Here is a 22,143-nt window from a genome sequence, read left to right on the forward strand (position 1 = left end):
GGCTGATGTTAAGATTTGATTACGCCGGTTGCTACAGAACTGCATCAGATGAGAACTTAAGGGATGAGAGAGATTGGAAAATAGAAAGACAAAAGGGCTAAGAAAGGATGATAATATGGTTGGTAACATTGTCGTGATAAATAATGTTGTGTTGGGTGTATTAATGCGACCATAATACAAATAAACTAGAAATAGCATTTGACAACGAGGAAATATAGTTTTAAAATAGGAAACGTATAAAGTACAATAGCAAGTGTGTACTCCAAATTCTGGAGAGTGATTGCATAACAATCATGTTTTACAAAACCGTACACGCTTACATATTAAGGTGTATAGGATATTAAGCATAGTGTAGCAATATAGTTATACAAAGTAACAGGTCTACTTGAAAGAATAAACAGTACAATAGCAACTAAACTGACATCTACTCCAATGCAAATACAACAACACGTATGCAAAAGCGCAGGCACATACATGCAAAACAATGTTAAATAAATACAGATGCATCATTGCACAAGTCTATTCAATCATAGACTTATGCGGTGCAGTACAATTTAATAATTATTAGACATTTAGCATTCATTGTATTAATAGTGTAACAGCAATTCTTACACTATAAAGAGAGTCTAACTCCAAAACCGAAACGTTAGAGTCCCAGAGTGTAATGCACGCCCGCAAAAACAACAAACGCATTTTATTGGTCAAGACATATCAAGGTGTCATCAGTAAGAGATTATCAACCAAGATACCAAAATTATAATAGAAGCCAATGATTTAAACTTTAAAATGATAGAGCGTGCAAGCCAATATATGTTAGAAGTATTATATTAATGGATGTAGTATTTTGTAAGTTTTAATGAAAAAAAAAATATAAAAAAAAATTAATTATTGTATGACGTTGACGTCACTTCCTTTGTATTTGTTTATATTAATGTCCTACTGATGAAGGCTATGGCCGAAACATGTTTAGTACCAGAAACATTTAAATAAACAGTGACGTGTTTGTACGATTTATTTAATTTTAGTAAGTTTTAATGACAATACTAGATATAGTATTTATTGTACTTTTTCTCAATGGAGAAAAAACAACCACGTGTTTAGTTATCAATGTAAAACGCATTTGATTTACTAAAAATACATAGTATAATATTATTATGTGCACAATGTACGACATAACAATGGCACTTTACACTATAAAGAGAGTCTAACTCCAAAACCGAAACGTTAGAGTCCCAGAGTGTAATTTACACATTGGCACGCCCGCAAAAACAACAAACGCATTTTATTGGTCAAGACATATCAAGGTGTCATCAGTAAGAGATTGCAATTAGAGTTGACAATTAATCAAGCCTGGATCTACACATTGAATGTTTTAAAAGTTTTGACACTACTTGCATAACTCAATTAATCAAGCCTGGATCTACACATTGAATGTTTTAAAAGTTTTGACACTACTTGCATAACTTTATATTATCAACCAAGATACCAAAATTATAATAGAAGCCAATGATTTAAACTTTAAAATCATAGAGCGTATAAGCCAATATATGTTAGTAGTATTATATTAATGGATGTAGTATTTTGTAAGTTTTAATGACAATACTAGATATAGTATTTATTGTACTTTTTCTCAATGGAGAAAAAACAACCATGTGTTTAGTTATCAATGTAAAAAGCATTTGATTTACTAAAGATACATAGTAAAATATTATTATGTACACAATGTACGACATAACAATGGCAAGTTTTATGCAATATACATAAGAAGCCAGGCAAACATGTTAATATGTTATTGAGATAGAAATGGAAATGTTGAAGTCATATTTTCATTGACTACCATATGAGATCGTATCATTTGTACGTTTCGTTATTTACAAATCAGCGTTGGTTTAATTATAAGCATACGGTACCAAGTGATATCGAGATTTACAACTAAAGTCACGAAAGTCACAGGCTATGAAATTGAAAACAAAACACTACAGGAAATCGTGCATCAAATGAAGGTCAAATAAAGGTCAATAGAAGGGACAGTAGCAACATCATATTATTATAAGGTAAACTTATGACAAATACAAATTATTTACTTTTGATGAGAAGTACATAGTACATATGCATAATGTTTTTTTTCATAAATATTTCCACTTCAGGAAAATTAAAATTTTACATTATGTTTATAACTCATGCATATTTGCTTCAGGCGCTGGTTAACAAATTGTTCAGGGTTATTTTAATTACAGACAAAAGGTGACACATGATAACGGGACTTGCTATCTTACTCAAGTGGTAAATACATAAACACAGAGGGTGAAAACACGTGATATACGTGCATGTAAAAGGCTCAACAGCGGATTGAATATATACTGATAAAAAAAGTATAGCACTATATTTACATGAGTTTGTATTTTTCAAGTTCCGATTCACATCCAATGCGTTTGACGGTCGATTCGCCTTGCTCAGTTACCTTAATCAGAATATTGCCATCCGATGACCAGGCACCTTGAATGTTTTTGGACTTCGCCAGTCCACGTGCGACGAAAAGCAGCTGCGAGCGGTGGTGTGTTAAGTCTTCGTTAATGAAGATGTGCTCGAGCCCGCTGCATGTCTTTAGGTCACGTCGTTTGGTGTACATCTTTTGTTTGGCCCTGTAGCTGGTAAACTTTACTATAATAGGTCGAGGTTTGCGTCCGCCGCGTTTACCGGTTCTATGTGACCGATCAATTTCATTGATACACACATCAGCGCCAAGAGTCTTGCACAAGCTCATCACAACATCATCCGTGCATTCATTTGACTCTGGGCTTTCCGGGACACCAAAGATTCGAACATTGTTACGCCTGCTGTATTGCTCGCCGGCATACATCTGGTTTTCCAGGTCAGTCACTCGATCTCGCAACATGTTGTTCTCGTTGCGTAGTACCTGGTTGTCATTTTCAAGACACTCGATCCGATTGGATAGCCTTTCTACAACCCCGGCTGCAATTGATTCCAACATGCTTTGCATTTGGTTTGAGAAAGATGCTTGAACGGACTCTTTAACAGCTTTAATAATTGAATTCATGGTTTTTTCATCTAGGTTGACCTCAGCTTTTTCGATTTCTGCCATGTTGTCAAAGGTATAATTAAAATCGCAACCTGAGCCGCTGTCAAACCTATTCTTCTTTTGATCACCCCCCTGCTCAGGGGTGGACAAGACTGAAATTGTCCTTTTGGTTTTCGCAGCAGCATTCGGTGTAGATTCGTCAAAACTCATCGTGATACACTTTTTTATTTGAGCAGTGTAGATTGGGCAGTCGGTGGGCGCGATGACAATAGCAGATTAAAGCAGATTTAAAGCAGTTTATACCGTAGTGCACACTGTTTGTTTCTAAATTTAGCTTAGGTTTTCTCTAAAAATAGAATGTTTCATAAAGATATAGACTCACATTTGCTTGACGTTTTTCAGCTGTATTTCCATGGGTTTTCATGAACTAGTCCACTAAACCATTTCTAGGCTTCACAACACACAACTACACACCCAACACAATCTTTTAGAAGAGTCAGCACATCGAGATATTTAGCAAAAACACAGACGACAAAAAACAAACAACCAATATGTCCGCCACCGGAAGCCCTTTATAGGGCCATACCTTTCCAAGAACACAATAAACGACAAAACAACGCACCAAGCCCTAGTCATGCGAATTTAATGATGTGCTATACTTCTCGTGATTTATGTCAAACATATGTGCCATGCAAATATATGGTATCGACATTTTGTACATTTGTAATGATTGTTTGTTTATAAAATTGTAGTTCGCGTATACGTCTTTATTGTGTTACCTTGGAATATAATGCAAAAAATACCATCCGCATAACCAAACATATCAGTCTTAATTCTAATGGCATGAGTAAATGACATACATCAAATAAAGACATTTGAATTAATATTAGTGTACCTTTCTCTCTTAAGATTACCTCAAAAATTTCCATTGAAGCCGTTATTTTAAATAGTGCCTCATGAGGTCTTTGTAGACCGGTTCTATTTGCTAATTACATGCATCAGGACTTAGTCTAGCTGAATTTGCGAATGACTGGTTCGTGTGCGTTACATCTGACTATATTTAGAAAATGATAAATCATGCAAAGAAAATATTATTATTTGCATTCGTCTTTTGCTAAAATGTTTTATCCCACTTTTACAGCGAAATCGGTTGATTAAAGCCCCGTTGATTAAATTTCATCTATAATCAACGGCAAGGCTATAATCAATGGCACGAAATGACGTCATCAACTGCCGAACCGGGACTACTTTTTCCCACGCACCTCGTCACCTGTATTTGCCAAGTGCATCAATAATAAAAACAATCTCAAATGTTTGTCAATCTTAATGACCTTAAAACAAAGGAAAGTAGCAAAACGAGTTGTTTGTCATTTATTGTCATTAAAACCTAGTATTAGGTAAATTTAACACTATGCAAATAGGTTCTGTTGTTGTTGCTCCCCTTTGAAGAAGTCAGTTCGAGTTGCTCCCCTTTGACCGTAGAAAACAATCGTCTGGACCAAGAAATCCTGTGTTCATTTACAAGCTGTACTCGGATATGCGTCCATCTGATTTTTCTTCAAAGCATCTTTTCTACCTGGCAATACGCACAAATGACACTGCATCCCGGTGATTCTTGCGTCAACAATTGGGTGTCAACAAGTTAGGTCAGATGCTGAAGGCCATGGCAAAAGACGCCGGCTTTCTCAAGCACAAGAGAATAACGAACCACTCAGTTCGCAAATTACTGGTCCAAAAACTTCGAAATGCAAACATTCCACCCACTGAAACCATGGCCATAACAGGGCACAAAAATGTCCAGTCCATAACCAATTATTCCAACATATCTGTTGAACAGCAGCAAAAGTGATCATTCTTGCTCAGTCCAGTAAATGTTACAATCCAACAGATTCCTCTTGTTCACCTTCATGCACCGAAACTATGGCCGAAATGCAGCCTAGACAACCACTGTCTACCGTCGAACAAGTTGATCTTGATGTTCGCCCCACCCAGTCACTTCACCAGCAAATGTCTTTCTCTAGTTCGAACAACTTTGCCTCACAATTCTTTGGTGCCACTTTCAACATTCAAAATGTTAATGTATATAATTAGCTTAAATCCAAGTAATCTTTGTTATTTCGTCACGAAATAACCACATATTATAACAAAGAAGCAAATATTGTGCACCTCATGATCGACTCGATAGTTTGATATCGAAAGTGAATTGTGTGTGGTGTTAGGCTACGTTGTAAACAAATATAGTTCCTTGTATATAACAACTTAATGTCATATTGATATCATAAAACTTAAAGATTTGCAATTCAATATGATTAAAATTGTAATTAATAACGCTCGACACTTTGTTACAGAACGATATTCTGATTAAAAAAAATGATTATTTGATCAGCGGTTATTTTTGGAACGCGGAGTAATACACTGACCTTGGTTACACTACAGTCATTATCAAAGTACGACAAACACTCATGAAAACTTATTTTGTTTAAATAAAAAAAGTTTACTGAATAAAAAGTGGGATAAATAGAATAATAGGTTAGTGTTGATTATAGATCAGGTTTATCATGCTCGGCACGAAAACGAAAAAGCACTCGCCAAGGCTCGTGCTTTTTGTTTTCTAAGCCTCGCATGATAAACCTGATCTATAATCAACACTAACCTATTATTCTCTATATAATTCCTTGTAATGTGTGAATATTGCATTTTAATTTCGATTTGTTAGTTTGTTTGTTATTGTTGCAACATGCTAAGGCATCGATTCAACATGTATAGCGATATAAAAAAAAGATAGTTCTTGTTAGTGGTAGAGAAAGATATTCTCAACAGACACTATACTATTGAACTATAATTTTCTATATATAAATTGATCTCTGAAACAGATATGAAATTAAAATCATATAATTGTACTTTAGGTTTTATTTTCATATAAAACCAGCTTAACTTCTACAATACAAAATAATGCTGACCTTTTTTCAAAACATACTTATTGCAGTCAATTACGCTTAACAAGCTTAATAAAATATGATACCCATACTACTATTATCAATCATGTCAATACCGATTCATTCGTAGCTTTTTAGAAGTGGTGTACGTGATAAAATCGGTATAATCAGTTCTGGGAATCGACAATTATCTAGCCCTTTGTTTGTTAGGATCACAACTGTATCAAATGCCCCATTCATCGACAAAAAGTGTCGTCTGTTTTAAAATGTTCAAAATATTTCCAAATGTAGAGACAACATAAACTATTTGAATGCCACTCTAACCTACTTCACTTTCAGATTACGGATATAACATGCAATAATTGTATTTTAACTTCTTTATAAAAACATATTTCATTTTAAAAGCATTGTTGTTTTTCACAGCACTGCTCAAGGCATTTGATACAATCTTGCGGCATGTGATCACATTCAAAATGGCAATTGAAGACATTTTATCAGTCAATTTCTAGAGGAACATAATAATTAATATCCCCTTTTCAGAATCAGCAATCTGGAAAAATATAACATTCGATACAAAGAAGTAGTGCAATTAAGACGCACAAGGCAACTTAACAGCAACACACGTATGCAAATATAATGACAAGGGCTCGTGACATAAACACGTTCAACGTGACTTTCACAATGATTCACGCTAAACATATAGAGTCGCAACAATTATGTTCAAAAGTTATTGCAAAACAAGGGCTTAAACTATGAATCTCTGTATTAATGTGTTAAAATGTAATATTATATACTATTATATATAGCGTCTCTCGGTTTTATGTTCCAGCACCAGCTAATTTCAACTAATATGCATAGATACATTCAGGTTTTGTATAGCGAAATCACGTGACAGTAATGATTTGGACAAACATCGATAAAAGAGTACTTTCCGCCAATATTTTATTGAGAAAGATAATAAATCCATGTTTTAGTTTTATACATTTGATAATTATGTGATCAATAAATTGCAAATAACAAGACATCTTAGTCAGACATGTCTTTGTATGCTATAAGTGTGTCTACAAAAGTAGTTTGATTTTATATATGCATTTATATGTTTTAAAACTTGACATTATTGATACATATAACTCATTTATAATAAACAACGCGTTTCATAAACAATATAGTTTACGCGTAATTGCATTTATTCTTTATTTGAAAAGTTGGGCTTTCAATGCATTAAGGTAGATTGCTTGTCAGTGTCATGTCCAATATCACTTCAATTGCAAAAGTTTTGCAAAACGAGTTCTGTATAATGTGCCGGCATATATTCATAAGAATCAGTTCACTTTTTTCAATTCTTTAAACTCATGATGGTTTGTTGTTTAATGTTTTATTATGTTTTAATAAACAGCACTTTCTTATTTAAACTATGTATTTTCTGCATGATAACCTCAATAAATTAAAGCACATTCAAATTATTATAAATAAATTATCTGACGTATTACTACACCCACTATAACCAGTCACATATTATGTACTGGTTACTTTAATAAATCAATCATTGTTACACTGATAAATCAATCAATTATGTGTATGATGGCTTCAACTATCATACATTAAATGTATTGCACTTTTGAAACTAAGCAAAACCAGTTCATAATCGAATACAATGTTAAACTAAAATGTATACATCTGGCCATGTAGACTGTAAGGACGTATCTAGCTAGGCATCCAGTCTCAGCTGTAACATTGAATCGATTTGTCATGTCGACAGGTTTTTCTGCAAATTGATATATGTTCTGCCTACTTATTTCCTGTTCTCGACACAATACTTAATATTCAAATGTGAGAATAATTCGATTAAGTCAATATCCGTTACTTGTTATTGAAACTAATGCATTATTTACATCAGTATACGTGTCATTCATTTTCCTGTCGATTGTCTTATTTTATTTCCTCAAGCGTCGGAATGCAGGATTTATATTTCCCAATTGTGAATATCTTTTCTATAACAAAGTTGCATCAGTAAATACTTGCAATGAATTCGGCGACACGTTGAAGAGAGTATTTCCGCTACTCACACCTGCTTTTAAAAATGCAGCAAATTATTTATATATTGATATTGATAAAAGGCCGTCGATGAATATAGTATGAATTAAACGGAATTGGTGTGTTGTTTTAGTAATTGATGTGTGTACATACTTCAAAGGTCTGGGAAGCGAAATCACGTTAAATACAACAATTAGGGGAAGTTCTAGGTGTGACTAAATTATGTTTAAACTACAACCAGCAAAAATAAATTTCAAACCACTGTTACATTGTGTCTCAAACATGGCGACCAGTATGCGATATAAGATAGCTACTTTTCTACCTTACTGATGTCCTTCATCTATGTAGAATAGAGTACACGGAGTACGTTTCCAAAATTCGAGTATTAATCATTCAAAACTTGTTACATGGTATGTTGTATTATGACGCGAGACGTATTCATTTCCAGCTTTAGTTGTGTCTGGTTACCGTGAAGTTATTATGTTTTTTTATTCAAATTTAAAAAAATGAATAAATTAAATTCAAGATACACAAAGAAGGCTGATAATTAATAAGAAATGAGTTCGTGTACAATAACTATCACACAAATAAAAAGTATTGTTTTGAATACGCTTGAAGTACACTAACGACTTCATAATATATTACGAGTGACGCTACTATTTTGTGTTCTAAATATTCCCAATTGAATAGCTGTTGGCATAAATTCAAGTAATAACATGAAACAATGCGGAAATCTAAAAACATACGTAAACAAGCCTTAAAAAACATTTCAATCAGCTCTTGTTTCTTGTAACAAATGTTGTGTTTTGGTATAATAGTCTATTGAACAGTACTGGAATGTATTATTAAGAGGCTGATTTAATGATACAATCGTTACTTATAAGCGAATTGTAATGCACAAAATAAATAGACGATGTGCTTGCCTTAATATGAAGCTTCAGACGGAAAAGGGTTTAAAACGAAATCATGCACAAGAAATTGGGTTCTGTTTTTTTTATCATATGAGCTGGCGTTTCGACAACGGTTGCGTGACAGGCCGTAATGATGTTGTTATTTCTAATCTCACAAACAAATAACATTCGACAGACTTCACTCCTTCGCCGACAGTGTGTTACACACACGCAATGCGTCTATTAATTTATACCCCGCACTTCATAGAAAATACAGCATACGAATGCGGAAGAGTAAGGTTTGTGAACGCAATAAAAAAAAATCACACGGCCCACTACACGTAAATTTGTTAATTATTGATGAGTTGTAAGGAGTAAGAGAAGAAATTGGCATTTTAAGAATATTCAACTCAAAGTTTCTTTAATATCAATATGTAAACGGCCGTTCTCCTATTAACCATGATCAATTGAGTCGCGTTCTGAGAAAACTGGGCATAATGCATGTGCGTAAAGTGTTGTCCCAGATAAGATTGTGCAGTCCGTACAGGCTAATCACGGACGACACTTTCCGCCTAAATTGGATTTTTGCTAAGAAGAGACTTCATTTTAACCAAAAATGTCATAAAAGCGGAAAGTGTCGTCTCTGATTAGCCTGCGCGGATTGCACAGGCTAATCTGGGACGACCCTTTACGCACATGCATCATGCCCAGTTTTCTCAGAACACGACTCAATTGCTGGTAGTACGATTTATATTGCCTAACATCACGTCCACACGTAGTAAGATACATTTCTGAGGGGTTAAAAATGAACATTCGGACATCTTAAGCATTAACATTATATTTAGAGTTTATGCTGATTGTCCTTCCGTATAATTACGCATCTAAGAAACACATTGTGTTAAAGTAGTTTAACTTGCATATTCTCGCATATTCGACACTGTATCATGCACTATTTTCCTGGGACGGATAGCAATACTATCATAACAATGATAAAATACTAATTTCTATATTAACGCGAACGTAGACTTGACTTCTTATGTTAGAATGTTTATGCAAAACGAATAATAATACAACAAATTGAATTATCATAACGTAATAAATGCAAACTGATGAAATATATTTACAACATATGATGTAAGTTATTTTGTCATTTTACACCCGCAAATACACGCCTTGTGAAGAAATAATAACGTTAATATGTGAACCGTTACAAAAAAGAGCTGAAAATTAAAAAGATATCAATACGTGACTTGCCATTTATATTGACTTACCATTCATATTACGCATTCTGCAGGGTTTTCTGTTTCCGATGGAATATTCAAATGTCTTAAAATATAGTAGGTCTAGCGCATACACGCTTATGATTTTATGGGTCATCTTGTTGAACCTCGTCAAATGCTTATTTTAATTGGTTTTGTTGTTTATTAAAACTCGATAGAAACGGGAATCGGGAATGTAAACAATAACAAACGTTCGTGCAATATTTTAAATAAGTGAGGTGCTTTTTAAACAAAGAAAAGCGTGCCATCATTGTAAACCATTTATTGTTCTTAGATATTATTTATATTTACGGGTTTGGTATTTAAAAATTCTTGCAATTTTTGTTGTAGGCAAACAGACAAAAAACTAAAACAAAAATGAGAAGTTTATAATATTCAAGATTAAAAACAAGCACTGTTATAAATCAGGATAATGCAGGTTAACTGTCCTTGAAAAAAGCAGATTAAACTAACGATATTTTCCTGATTTACTTCCATGAGTCTATTCAGGTGATTATTGAAACACACGATTGGAAAATAATATCTGAACAAAAAAATAAAATAATGACATAACAAATGATATGATATAACCTATCAATGTCAATAGGTATATCAACTCATCTTGTAGTCAATATGTTCGAACATAGTTCACGTATTAATTATAACCGGAATAACGGCAAGCGTGTACTCTGGCATGATTGTCGTCCGCAAGTGGTGATATTTTTCCCATATCATGAATTCAAATAAATTTCAGATTTCGCATGGTATATAAGTATGTACATAAAATGCATTGATAAAACAGTAAAAGAATTCATTTGGCTGCCTTCGTTTATGTCTCCGTAGTAAGACTGAGCTACTTTCTTTAATGAACGATTAATGAAACACAAGTTAAGTGTATCAATCTATCGGACATTTAATTATGTACCTTTGTCAAATTAAGAATGTGTGTATGTAATGTGTTGCTTTAATGTATGTTGATCACATAATTATCATATAAACCAGCAATATTTTCAAGCATCTACAAGCACAACTTTTATATTAATTCATTGTCGTCGTTCACTCAGATGCACTGGTTTGAAAGCAATGAATGTGCACCTTCTTTTAAGCTTCTGCTTTATCTCGTGTGTAAATAAATTACATATAATTAATCTGACGAACAACTTAGAGATAGTGTACAGTCCCCTCTCTCACGCAAAGCTTCGATTTTTTAGCATGTTAATTTCACATTACTTTTAATTTGTATATATGATAATGACGAAATATATGTCTAACTTACAAACATGTTCATTGTGCTATTTTAATTTTTTTTTAAAACAAGACTATTGCCAAGCAACATATGTACCCTACCAGCCCCACCATTGTCATAGTTTTTTGTATTTGTTGCCATAGCTACCAGAATTTTTGACGTAGGAACAAAATGAAATGACGTGCATAAAGTCCATATTGCCATCTATCAATGTTTCAAGTTTCATGAAAAAATATAAAGAACTTTTAAAGTTATCGCAGGATCCAGAAAAATGTGACAGACAGACTCACAGACAGATACACAGAGCGTAAACCATAAGTCCCCTCCGATGAAACCGGGGACAATAAGCAGTGAGAGGCTTGTTTTTCAATAAATTTAGGCATTTGAACTCAATTTGATCACATCACATATAAACGTCAATGTGTGTATAGCGGTCACTGCTCAGATGCATGTACTCCGATATAATTGGAATTTCTAGTCAACTTTGTGAAGCGCAAATAATTTACTTTGTTTTTAATGAGAAAATGCATAAAGATATTAAAATATTCGATCGAACAAGGAATGTTGCGTGACATTTGTCTATAATTGATAAAATTTAATCACAAAAACTAATCATGTTCAATGGAGTTAACTACATTTTCGCAGTACGCACGCGAGTAATGTATTAAATTGCATAAAAAAATCTTGTAGGATACGTCTTTTATTAGTATAAATAAAAAGGATGAATTTAATTGGCAAAAACGCAACTCTATGTTGATGCTTATATGATGTACAAAAACAGTTGTTTAATACAATATATATTCAAAGGCATGAGTCAATTAATGCAATTTCTAGAAATTGTGTTGATTTATAAACAAATAAAAAAGACAAAATATTATGAATAACAAAACGTTTTAAAATTATTGTATATATAACTTAACATTCTAATGGTATTATTGTTTTTCGTGTTATTTATGTGATATGGTTGTTCATCTCTGGTGAAAATCCGTTTGATGAGTTATTTTATTTTTAGAAAATCAAAATATGGCTCGATATAAAACTGGCAAAAATATGTTTATATCAAAATGAGCTACTCAAGTTTTATTTTATCAAATCGATCAGCTAAATTATGTTTAATGTTAATAATATTAATCGATTTTACAATTAAACGCTAATAAAAAAACTAATTATTTTGTCAAGATGGATTTGGTACTGCATTTGTTATGCTGGTTAACATTTTTGCCACTGGGGTAAGCATTGAACACCAAAAATGGATTATTTTACAGTATCGATTTCACAATAAAATTACCGGATGCGAACTAATGTAGGAGTAATTGCTTTCCGGAGTACAGGTCGGGTAGCGTTGATTGTGCTCACAGTTAAGCATAGGATGTACCAATGTATTTGATTTAAACGGTGTAAAACACACTAGAAAGCGCAAACAGTACTGACTCACATACTGTTATTTTGATTGGTTGATTAAACACGTTGTATTCACATACCTGTTTTTAGATACAGATTTAGAATTGCCTTCTTTGTAAGGACATATTTCACATTAAATGGATAAACTACTAATATGAACTCGGTTAAAAAAATAACAAGATGTATACGAACAAACAAAGTAGTAATATTATGAAACATTTGTTTGCGAGAACATTTTTTATTAACGCACTTTATATTTGTTTTCGTAGGATTAAACATTATTTGTGATACATATTTAATGGGCAGTGCTCTGTGAAAAGAGTATATAATGAATGTGCTTAAAGCGTGGTCCCAGATTAGCCTGTGCAGCCGAAACAGGCTAATCAGGGACGACACTTTCCGCTTTATAGTATTTTTCGTTTACAAAGAGTCTATTCTTTGCAAAAATCTTTAACACGTTAGGCGAAACGTGTCGTCCCTGATTAGCCTGTGCGGACTGCACAGGCTAATCTGGGGCGACTCGTTACGCAAATGCATTAAACACCCTTTTCACAGAGCACGGCTCATATATAATTAGCAATGTGCATCAATAAAGAACCAAAACAAAATTCTAAAGCAATTTACTTCATAATGAATCTTTCGACATTTCATTTACATTCAATAAAGGCTGCAATATTTAAGTACATTCTAATATTCTCCACTGGTGTATTCCTTATGCACATCAAATAGTGTAACATGTAAGTAGCAAATTCGACATGCATTGAACATCTATACAATATCAATTTTCGAAACATGGATATATCATTTGACAAGCATAACATGATATGCAGAAACTTTTACGCTACTGAACATTTTTAGACATTACTAAAATTAATAACAATTTATATCATATTGACAGCTGAGGTATTAGGTATTTAAATTATTTGAACTAATAATGTGTAAAAGAGTGCGCTTATGAGTCTGCTTAATAGCCAACATTTTCGCGAATTTTGTATACGCTGCTTATATCGATACGGTGTGATATGACTTTCTTGTGTCAATTTTTATGCATCAAACATCACTGTCATAAATATTTCCAGAATAACTTCACCTGATTATATATGACATTAGTCATTTGCGTTATTGTAATATTTGAAGAAAAAAAACACTTTAACTAAACAAACATGTAAATGAACAGTTTGCCTCTGTAAAGTTCAAATGTGAAGGTTTTTACATAGTAAAGTTATGTGTAACATTAAAATACAATAATTATTTGCAGTTTTATTATGATTATAAATCACGACGAATGTGTATTACTTATACAACTTTCATCAAGTGCAATGTGTTATTTTTTGTCTTAACAGCTGGACAATTTGTAATATCCGCTTAAAATTGTTTATCAAATAACTTGCATGATAAAAAATTCACACATAAATATACCAAAGGACTTAATAGTTTAGGACAAGATATATATAGAATCTGGCACGAGTTGTCAGATCATACCATATTTTATTAAACGAGTTCAGGAATTTTTTTAGTAAGCGAGCCTTTTGCGAGCTTACTATCGAATTTCCTGGACGAGTTTAATAAAATATGGTATGATATGACAACGAGTGTCAGATCTTTTTATCACATGCTTTTAAATGAGCAAATTAAATAAACATTTACGCAACCATAATGATAAATCCCGAATGTTGGTTACATTTCGTGACGTCATTTTTACGTTACAACGTCATTTCAGCAAAATTACAAAATGCGATTGGTAAATAAACGAAAACTAAGCCAATGAAAACGCTAAAAAAGTATATTACACATGTGTAAGATATAGAGAATAATACTATGTTAGTGTGATTGTGTACTTAAATTTATCCCACGAGTGAAGAAAGGTTTACATGGCGAGGCTTGCCGAGCCTTGTAAGCCTTTCTGACACGAGTGGGATAAATTTAAGTACACAATCACACTAACATAGTATTCCATTTATCCTACAATATTGTTTTATTTAATTTATTCCTAAAATAAAAGCAAAAACACATTAAATTAACTGAATCTTACATTGCGTAGTAATATTTATTGTGATCTTTCCTGTTTACGGAAATCGAAATAGTTCTTAAGAATTCCACGCAAAAGAAAAGTAACGAGACAAAATATCGCTATACGCCTCGATTCAAATTTAATCAGCGTTCCAATGTAATACACTCAAGTAAAACACAGACGGTTATGTTCAAACTACAATTCTTGTTTCACAACTGTAAAAAACCAAAAAACAAACATGGCTCCCGCCATTTTGAAATTTACAAAATGTGTAGACACATACCGTGGCTACGTGAAGCATGATTCAGCATTTATTCCCGCCGATATTGTTAATTTTAGTTTTAAACAACTCTTCTTTTTACACACTTTATACTTACTTACATAAAAGTATTGTTCTACTCACCGAAGATGTATAATAACCACGTCCATGTTTATTTTCGTAATGTTTAATTTGCTTCCATGACGAGTTAAAATTCTAGACAAATTTCTTCATCGCCATCCATCTTTTCCATTTTAAAGCACTGGATGAAAGCAGGCAATTCTTTGTGGATAGACATTCTTTGATCGACTGACAAAGAAACGACTAAACCATCAAAGAAATTACCATTTTAATTCGACATCGATTTCCTTCGAAAAGTTAAAGAACAATTCACTGACACTTTTCTTAAAGTTAATACATCAATTGTTCAACAAAACATCGCGTTATTCGAGTACATTCGACATTTTAACTAAATCGAAAATGCAGTCTCACCAGTTTCATTTCAGTTTTATATCCAAAAACTGTTTTTCACATTCAAAGTATTATAATAATCCATCGTAAACACAAACACTCGTAAACTCGTTAAACGACTGCGTACCCTATGACCTAAATGACGCAATCAGGGGTGAAAGGCCAAAAAAACTAGTCCCTACGTAATGTTCTTAAAATAAGTGTGGAAGAAACCTGATCTAAAAATAACCGTGGAGAAAACCTTATCTTTTCTTTATGAGTCGTATTTGTTCTATAAAATCATTTAGCTGTAGGATAAAAAAATATATGTAATGGTTATATTACATGGGAAACAGGTTATGGCATGTGATAAATTATTTTAATACGAGCCTATGACAAAATCCCTTTATATTAAAAAAAACAATCTTAGAAGTAAACTATTGTATTCATGTTTGAATACACAATATATTTTAGCAGAAAATAAGCAGGAATTTTCCAGGAAATTCGTTAGTAAGCTCTCCAAAGGCTCGCTTACTAACAAAATTCCTGAACTCGTTTAATACAATATGGTATGATATGACAAATCGTACCAGATCCTATATGTATGCTATAATTAAGTTACAGTATTCACGTTACACAACACGATTACCGTGGAACGTACTATTTTGTATTTAACAGTAGTTTAGTGTGACATTGTTTACAAAGAAGTGTCGCAATGTTTAAGCATCTTGTTATCACTTCAGTTGTTCAGTAATCTTGAAAAAAATATATATAAACGAATACATTTGTGACGCATGTTTATTTCCAAGTTTCACATAAATCAGAGCAGAGATTGCATATATTTACGGGTGTAAAGTAGGTTAAGAGTTATCATTTCCGTTTTAGAAACCTCGGTTCGTATCGGTGAAAAAGAAGAGCAAGACGCAGGAAACGTAGGCGGCACAATATCAAGTTTTGAATAAACTATTATTTACATATATATAATATTATATGACAGTTATTGTATACATATTTGCCGCCTATAACAGACCATGTCAAGTTAATATGTTGTTTTCGTGTTTGTTATTAAAACAAACTTTGATTAGCAAAAACGTGCCTAAACTCACAACTAAAATGTGAGTACAGACATTTTTGTTCGATGAGCCCTCATAGTCGCAGCATGAGATGTGTGTCTTCCCATAACCACACACACAACACTGCTGATAAACGCATAATCAGCAATCGAGAGAAAGACCATGTGTAGGCACATATTGATAGATTATGTCAAAGCGATCCATCCTTTCAAACACAAAAAATACATTCCATTTCAAAGTTGCTACGTTTCATCAATCGTAATTACTAGGATTGAATTCACGGCATATCCTTTTCTGTCGTTAAATAAACCCGGATTAAGCAAAAAGGATTATGTGATTCATTTGAGTGTCAATTCCATGTCAACTTGATGAAAACAAAATGCATCCCCGAAATTTGCATTGAATAGGTTTTTTTTTTAAATAATATGGATTTCAAAGTTTCTTCATAGTTGACGACAGCTGAAATGATTTTTATATATTATTCAACAGATAACTCAAGTGGAAATATGGTTAAAGCAGTGATTTGTTAGTTTGAATGTGTTTTTGTTGGGGCATATATATACAATACTACACGTATGGTTTTTTTAACGCTTTAAAAAACGAAAAATTCAGCCTTTTGTACATTTTTATAACGACACATGACGTTTAAAGCTATTGTTAGAGGTTTCATGTTTACAAGATGGCGTAAGATCGATCAGAAGATTTTCGCCGCGTTTGACTTAAACATTTACACACGAGACGTAGTTTATAAGTTTGGCAATCTTCAATGTTTATCTCAACACGAGGTTAAACTTATTAAATGCTATTTGAGTAAGTCAAGCGAGATATACAAAAACACAATATAGTTAAGTTAAGCTATAATTTCGCATCTCAAAGACGTCGCACTCGATAAAATTCCAATTAGCAATATCATTTCGAGTTGCGGATAATATTTTGATTTATTTCAAAATAATATGCAATGTTTTTTACTGATACTTATATTATTACGTGCAAAACTTAACCTTTCTGCGCCAAGTATTGTTTATGTGCGAATAAAGTACATAGTTTGTGTATCTTTGATGTTACTTTTTATCATTCAAGTCTTTAACAACTTATCAGTGCGGGAAATATTTCAAATTTCAGAGCCGTCATATAACTTAGCAAATTAGAACAGTTATTGAACAAAATAAGGACTTCTTAACTGACACAAATCAAAGATTGTGAAATAGGTTTTCATTGAGTGCCACAGGTTAATTATGAAACCTGAACCTAGCAATAAATTGTCAAAAAAAACAGACGCTGAACTACCAAAGGACTGACATTAAAATGCGAATGTTGAAGGGTATCATAAGAAAACTGCTAAAATGTATGTCTCGCACACTTCGCCGAACGCCGCGATGACCTGAGCAGGACAACAGTTTCTAAATAACATTGGAGCGTATCCACATTTAGTTGTAGACATGAGCACGTTGCATAAGTGCCTAAAATTATTTTGAGACTTTTTAATTTCGCACTAGCAAGTTGACATTTTCTGTTGATGTGCTGATAAAAAAAATTACAGTGCTGTTCATTTGTACACCAGAGTCTAGAATAAAATCTATTTATTTAATATCACAGCCGAAGACATTTATGTTTGACGATTGCAAACATCTAACATCTAGTAGATGCTAAATTCTCCAATGTTACTACCATGACCAAACAATCCGTTGCTGACACTCCAATATGGTAATCAGTAGAAAAATTCTGTTTTGTAACACGTTGATATATGATGTCAAAATGCTTCATCTTTTCACAAAACACCATCATCCCATCTGCAATTAGCTCTGATTCATCAATCTTAATTACAATAATTGAATTCAGATCATGTCCTTCTTTGTCATCATGCTCAGGAATAAAGCGATATCCGGAGATACAAAAGTGGGTCTACCAGTGCAAAACAAAGCTACTCTCCGGAAGTTTCTTTAAAATACAATTGTATAGTTAAGGTTTTTGTTGATGTATAGTGTCAATAACTCGCACCTGGGCTCAATATATGTGTAGATATTTATAACTCAATTGTTATCGGCTTATCACCTAACTAACTCATTGAGCATATCTTTGTTCAATGTATTAGTATTTAATAATTTTATAGTGATATAAATGGTTTTTATAACAAAATATGTTATATAATCATAACGGATTTTTCTTCTTGGAAAACTGAATACATTCATCTACATTCTAGAAACGAGTATTCGTTTGTTATAGTATAACATACAAGGCAGTTGTTTATAATAACTATTAAAGAACAGTATTATACACGTGTATCAACATTCTTATAAAGCATACATCATTAATATATATATAGGAAACAGTTGTGTTCATCAAGAAGCATCGCTTGAAATTAAGAAATAATTATCAAGCGTTTATTAAAATTATGGATGCTTATTTTATTTTGGTTACACATCGCTGATTATACGTCCAATACATTTATCGTTTACTTGCAGTAAAGGTTACAGCCATACACTTTTAAAGCAGAATGAATGTTGATCATGATTACAAGCGCTTCATTTTCGGTTGGACGTAACAACTAAAAAAATATATACAAACAATACGTGCACAAGACCATGTGACGTCGTATTTGAAAACTGACATACATGGTTATGCATACGTGACGCATTTCTTTCTACACCGCCCACGTAAATATTTTTTTCGGATGGACAAGTATCATCCGGTCACCGCGTATCGAGCGGTTCAAGAAACGAGTATCATAATTTCTGAATGTATGCAAACAATGCAACATCCAAAAATATACGACTTACTCTAAGCGATTTATTTAATTTCCGTTAAATCAGTGACAATATAGTTTATTTACAGCGTGTTTAACAAAGAAAAGCCGATATGTCCATACGCACCCTCATTAGCGCCCACTACGCGCTTGATTGCTTCGTATCGAGACGTCACACTGGGCAGGGAAAACACTAGATTGAAATATGAATTATGCCAACAAAACTTAAATGTGACTTATCAAACATATTTTGTTCGCCTATAAAAACAAATTTAACCTTTTTCTAGCTTCTATGTACATTTTAACAACTTTCTGTTCCAATTATAATTCTTCTTTAGAACAACGTGGGCACATTCAAGTGCTAAAAAATGTCATAAACACAAGCGTTCGACATTTGCTCAAATACTTTTCGGCATACATGTTATTAATACAAGATTTCCTGAAATAAATGTCCAGATGGGACGGGGTATTCCCACTGAACATGGGTTTAGTGTTCACAAACTTTTTATGATAGAAATGTCCATGCAGCATTTTTTTTACTCGGGAAAAAATGATTATTTAACTAAATCACATTAATAGAAGTGTTGTTTTACCATAGCGCATGCGTCTGATTCACTTTGTTTTTATGTGTAAATGTTTTTGGAGAGGACCAATACAAATGTATAGATTATGAATAAATTTGGATAATCGGTATTAAATTATACCGGTTTTCGCTCATTTTGGTTGAGCCTGTATGTATGTTCTAGCGCACTTATCTAAGTAACTAGCGCATTTATCTAAGTAAAACAAAATAATCAGAGCACATGCGTATGACGTCATCACTAGAGTCTTCTTCGTAATGGTAACACAATGATCGATACCATGAGACGTTCGATATGAGCGAACTGTACAACCTTGTAGTTTTCAGCGCTTAGAAAACGTACCATTGATATCGCTCATGTGATATAATTGTTTGCACCCGTTACAATTGATTTGGGTACAGCACGCAATCACTATTGATTTTTCTAATGGAAATCGTCAAGATGATCTTCTTGAAATGCGGGTAAATGATAAAAGAAATAAATTGCATTTTGAAAAGAATCCTATATTGCACTACGTGACAAGGAAGTAAAATCAACCTGAACATTGATGGAACATCAATAAATAAAAAAAGAAAGACAATATGTGAATGTCCTCATTGGTATTTAATTTACCCTTGCCAGTTTACATGAAACAAATTTGTTAATGATGTGATGAAGTGGTAATCAACAAGTGAAGTCAAAAGATGAATTTTGGTGTAGCAATGTTTCCTGGCACTGGTCCAGTAAGAATTGATTGGACTCGTCTGTTGAGACACACGCTGATGAATTATGTCAAATGTATTCATCCCTTTGCAACACACATTCATTTCATTGGCAATAAATGCTGATTAATTGGGAAGAGAACCAACGCATATCCATTATATTATCGTTGAATCCCCACGGGCGAGGTATTGTGCAAATTTCTACCAAGTAAGACACTACTTAATAAATTGGATTTCATTTGAATAATTTGAGTGAATATATAAGTGGTATTTCGAAAACGTGTTTTGTAAAATGAATGTAAACAAGTTAAAGTAATCTAATACGTGTGATAAATACGTTTGATCTTATATAAAATTGAAGCAATATGAAACACGATAATGCTATCTTTATTTAAATTGTAGCTACACCTTCTATCTGGAACCATGCACTTAGTTCGTGTTAATAACTTTTATATTTAAACTTTTTGATATTCAATTAAATTATTTTGTATTAGATCGCATTTTTCTTCGTTCAGTGTATTGTACTTATCCTCGTGAATAATGAATGTGTGAGTGTGGGTCGAGGCCATCCCACTCCACACCATACAAACTGAGCGAATAATATATGCACATTACAACGCACATGTATACATTTTAACAATATTAGCTTTAAAATAAAAATACAAAAATATATGGCAAAAAAAATTTGACAATAACAAGAATTCTCTTTTCAAAACTACTGAAAATTAGGTTATAATAGTTCCCATTCATTACTTTGACTCAAATCATTAAAATAGTTAATTTCCTTGAGAACATTGAACTGTAAGGGCTGGTACGAGTAGATGCTTTGATTTTATGTCGAGTTTTGTTAATTTTACAATTATAAACATACATTTTTATCAAATTAACATAAGGTTTAAGTGTACGATTGTATTTGCATGTCCAAGTATAAAGATGTGCATTATAAAACATTTCGAATAATGATTACATCCAGCATAGATCGCAGATTTACTGGAATACTGTTCAACTTATGAAAACGTGTTGCTTATTTCGCTATGTTTATAATGTTTATTTGACAACTAATTATTACTTCCAAATACATATTACATTATGCTGAACAGCGTCGCTTGTACAATATATGTTGGTACCTAATTTATATCAATATCAACATTAATAAATGAACGAAGCATTTGACCTTTTGGAAAACATTATATTCTACGTTGCAAAAGTAATCATTGAATACACCTTCTGCGCAAAGTCATATATCACAGTAGAGTATTAAACAACAGACTTCTGGAAAGTTATTCAATTTTGACGCCAAATTAATTTATTTTGAATGCAATGTTTTCGGCCCATTTTCTAAATTAGTTTTGGTTATTATGTATGTCTAAAATCATTACATATGGGCAAAAATACGTGTGCTAATAACACACATTTTTCTCATTCTTGTGCTGAGAAAGAAGTGCTCATTTGAAAAAAAGGATTGTATGCACTAACATTAATTAAATATCATTAAATAGCAATTACCATAATAGGATCA

The 22,143-nt window shown here is 32.7% G+C and overlaps 1 protein-coding gene across 1 annotated transcript; it reads right to left on the reverse strand.

Annotated features, from left to right (window-relative positions):
• Nucleotides 1–1,406: 1,406 nt before the first annotated feature.
• LOC127851662 (uncharacterized) lies at nt 1,407–4,089 on the reverse strand. The gene has a single exon (XM_052385486.1). It carries the CDS (start codon nt 3,248–3,250, stop codon nt 2,387–2,389), a length of 864 nt encoding a protein of 287 aa, XP_052241446.1. The 5' UTR covers nt 3,251–4,089; the 3' UTR covers nt 1,407–2,386.
• Nucleotides 4,090–22,143: the final 18,054 nt, after the last annotated feature.

This window comes from Dreissena polymorpha, chromosome 1 (genome assembly GCF_020536995.1).
Source record: "Dreissena polymorpha isolate Duluth1 chromosome 1, UMN_Dpol_1.0, whole genome shotgun sequence".
NCBI lineage: Eukaryota > Metazoa > Mollusca > Bivalvia > Myida > Dreissenidae > Dreissena > Dreissena polymorpha.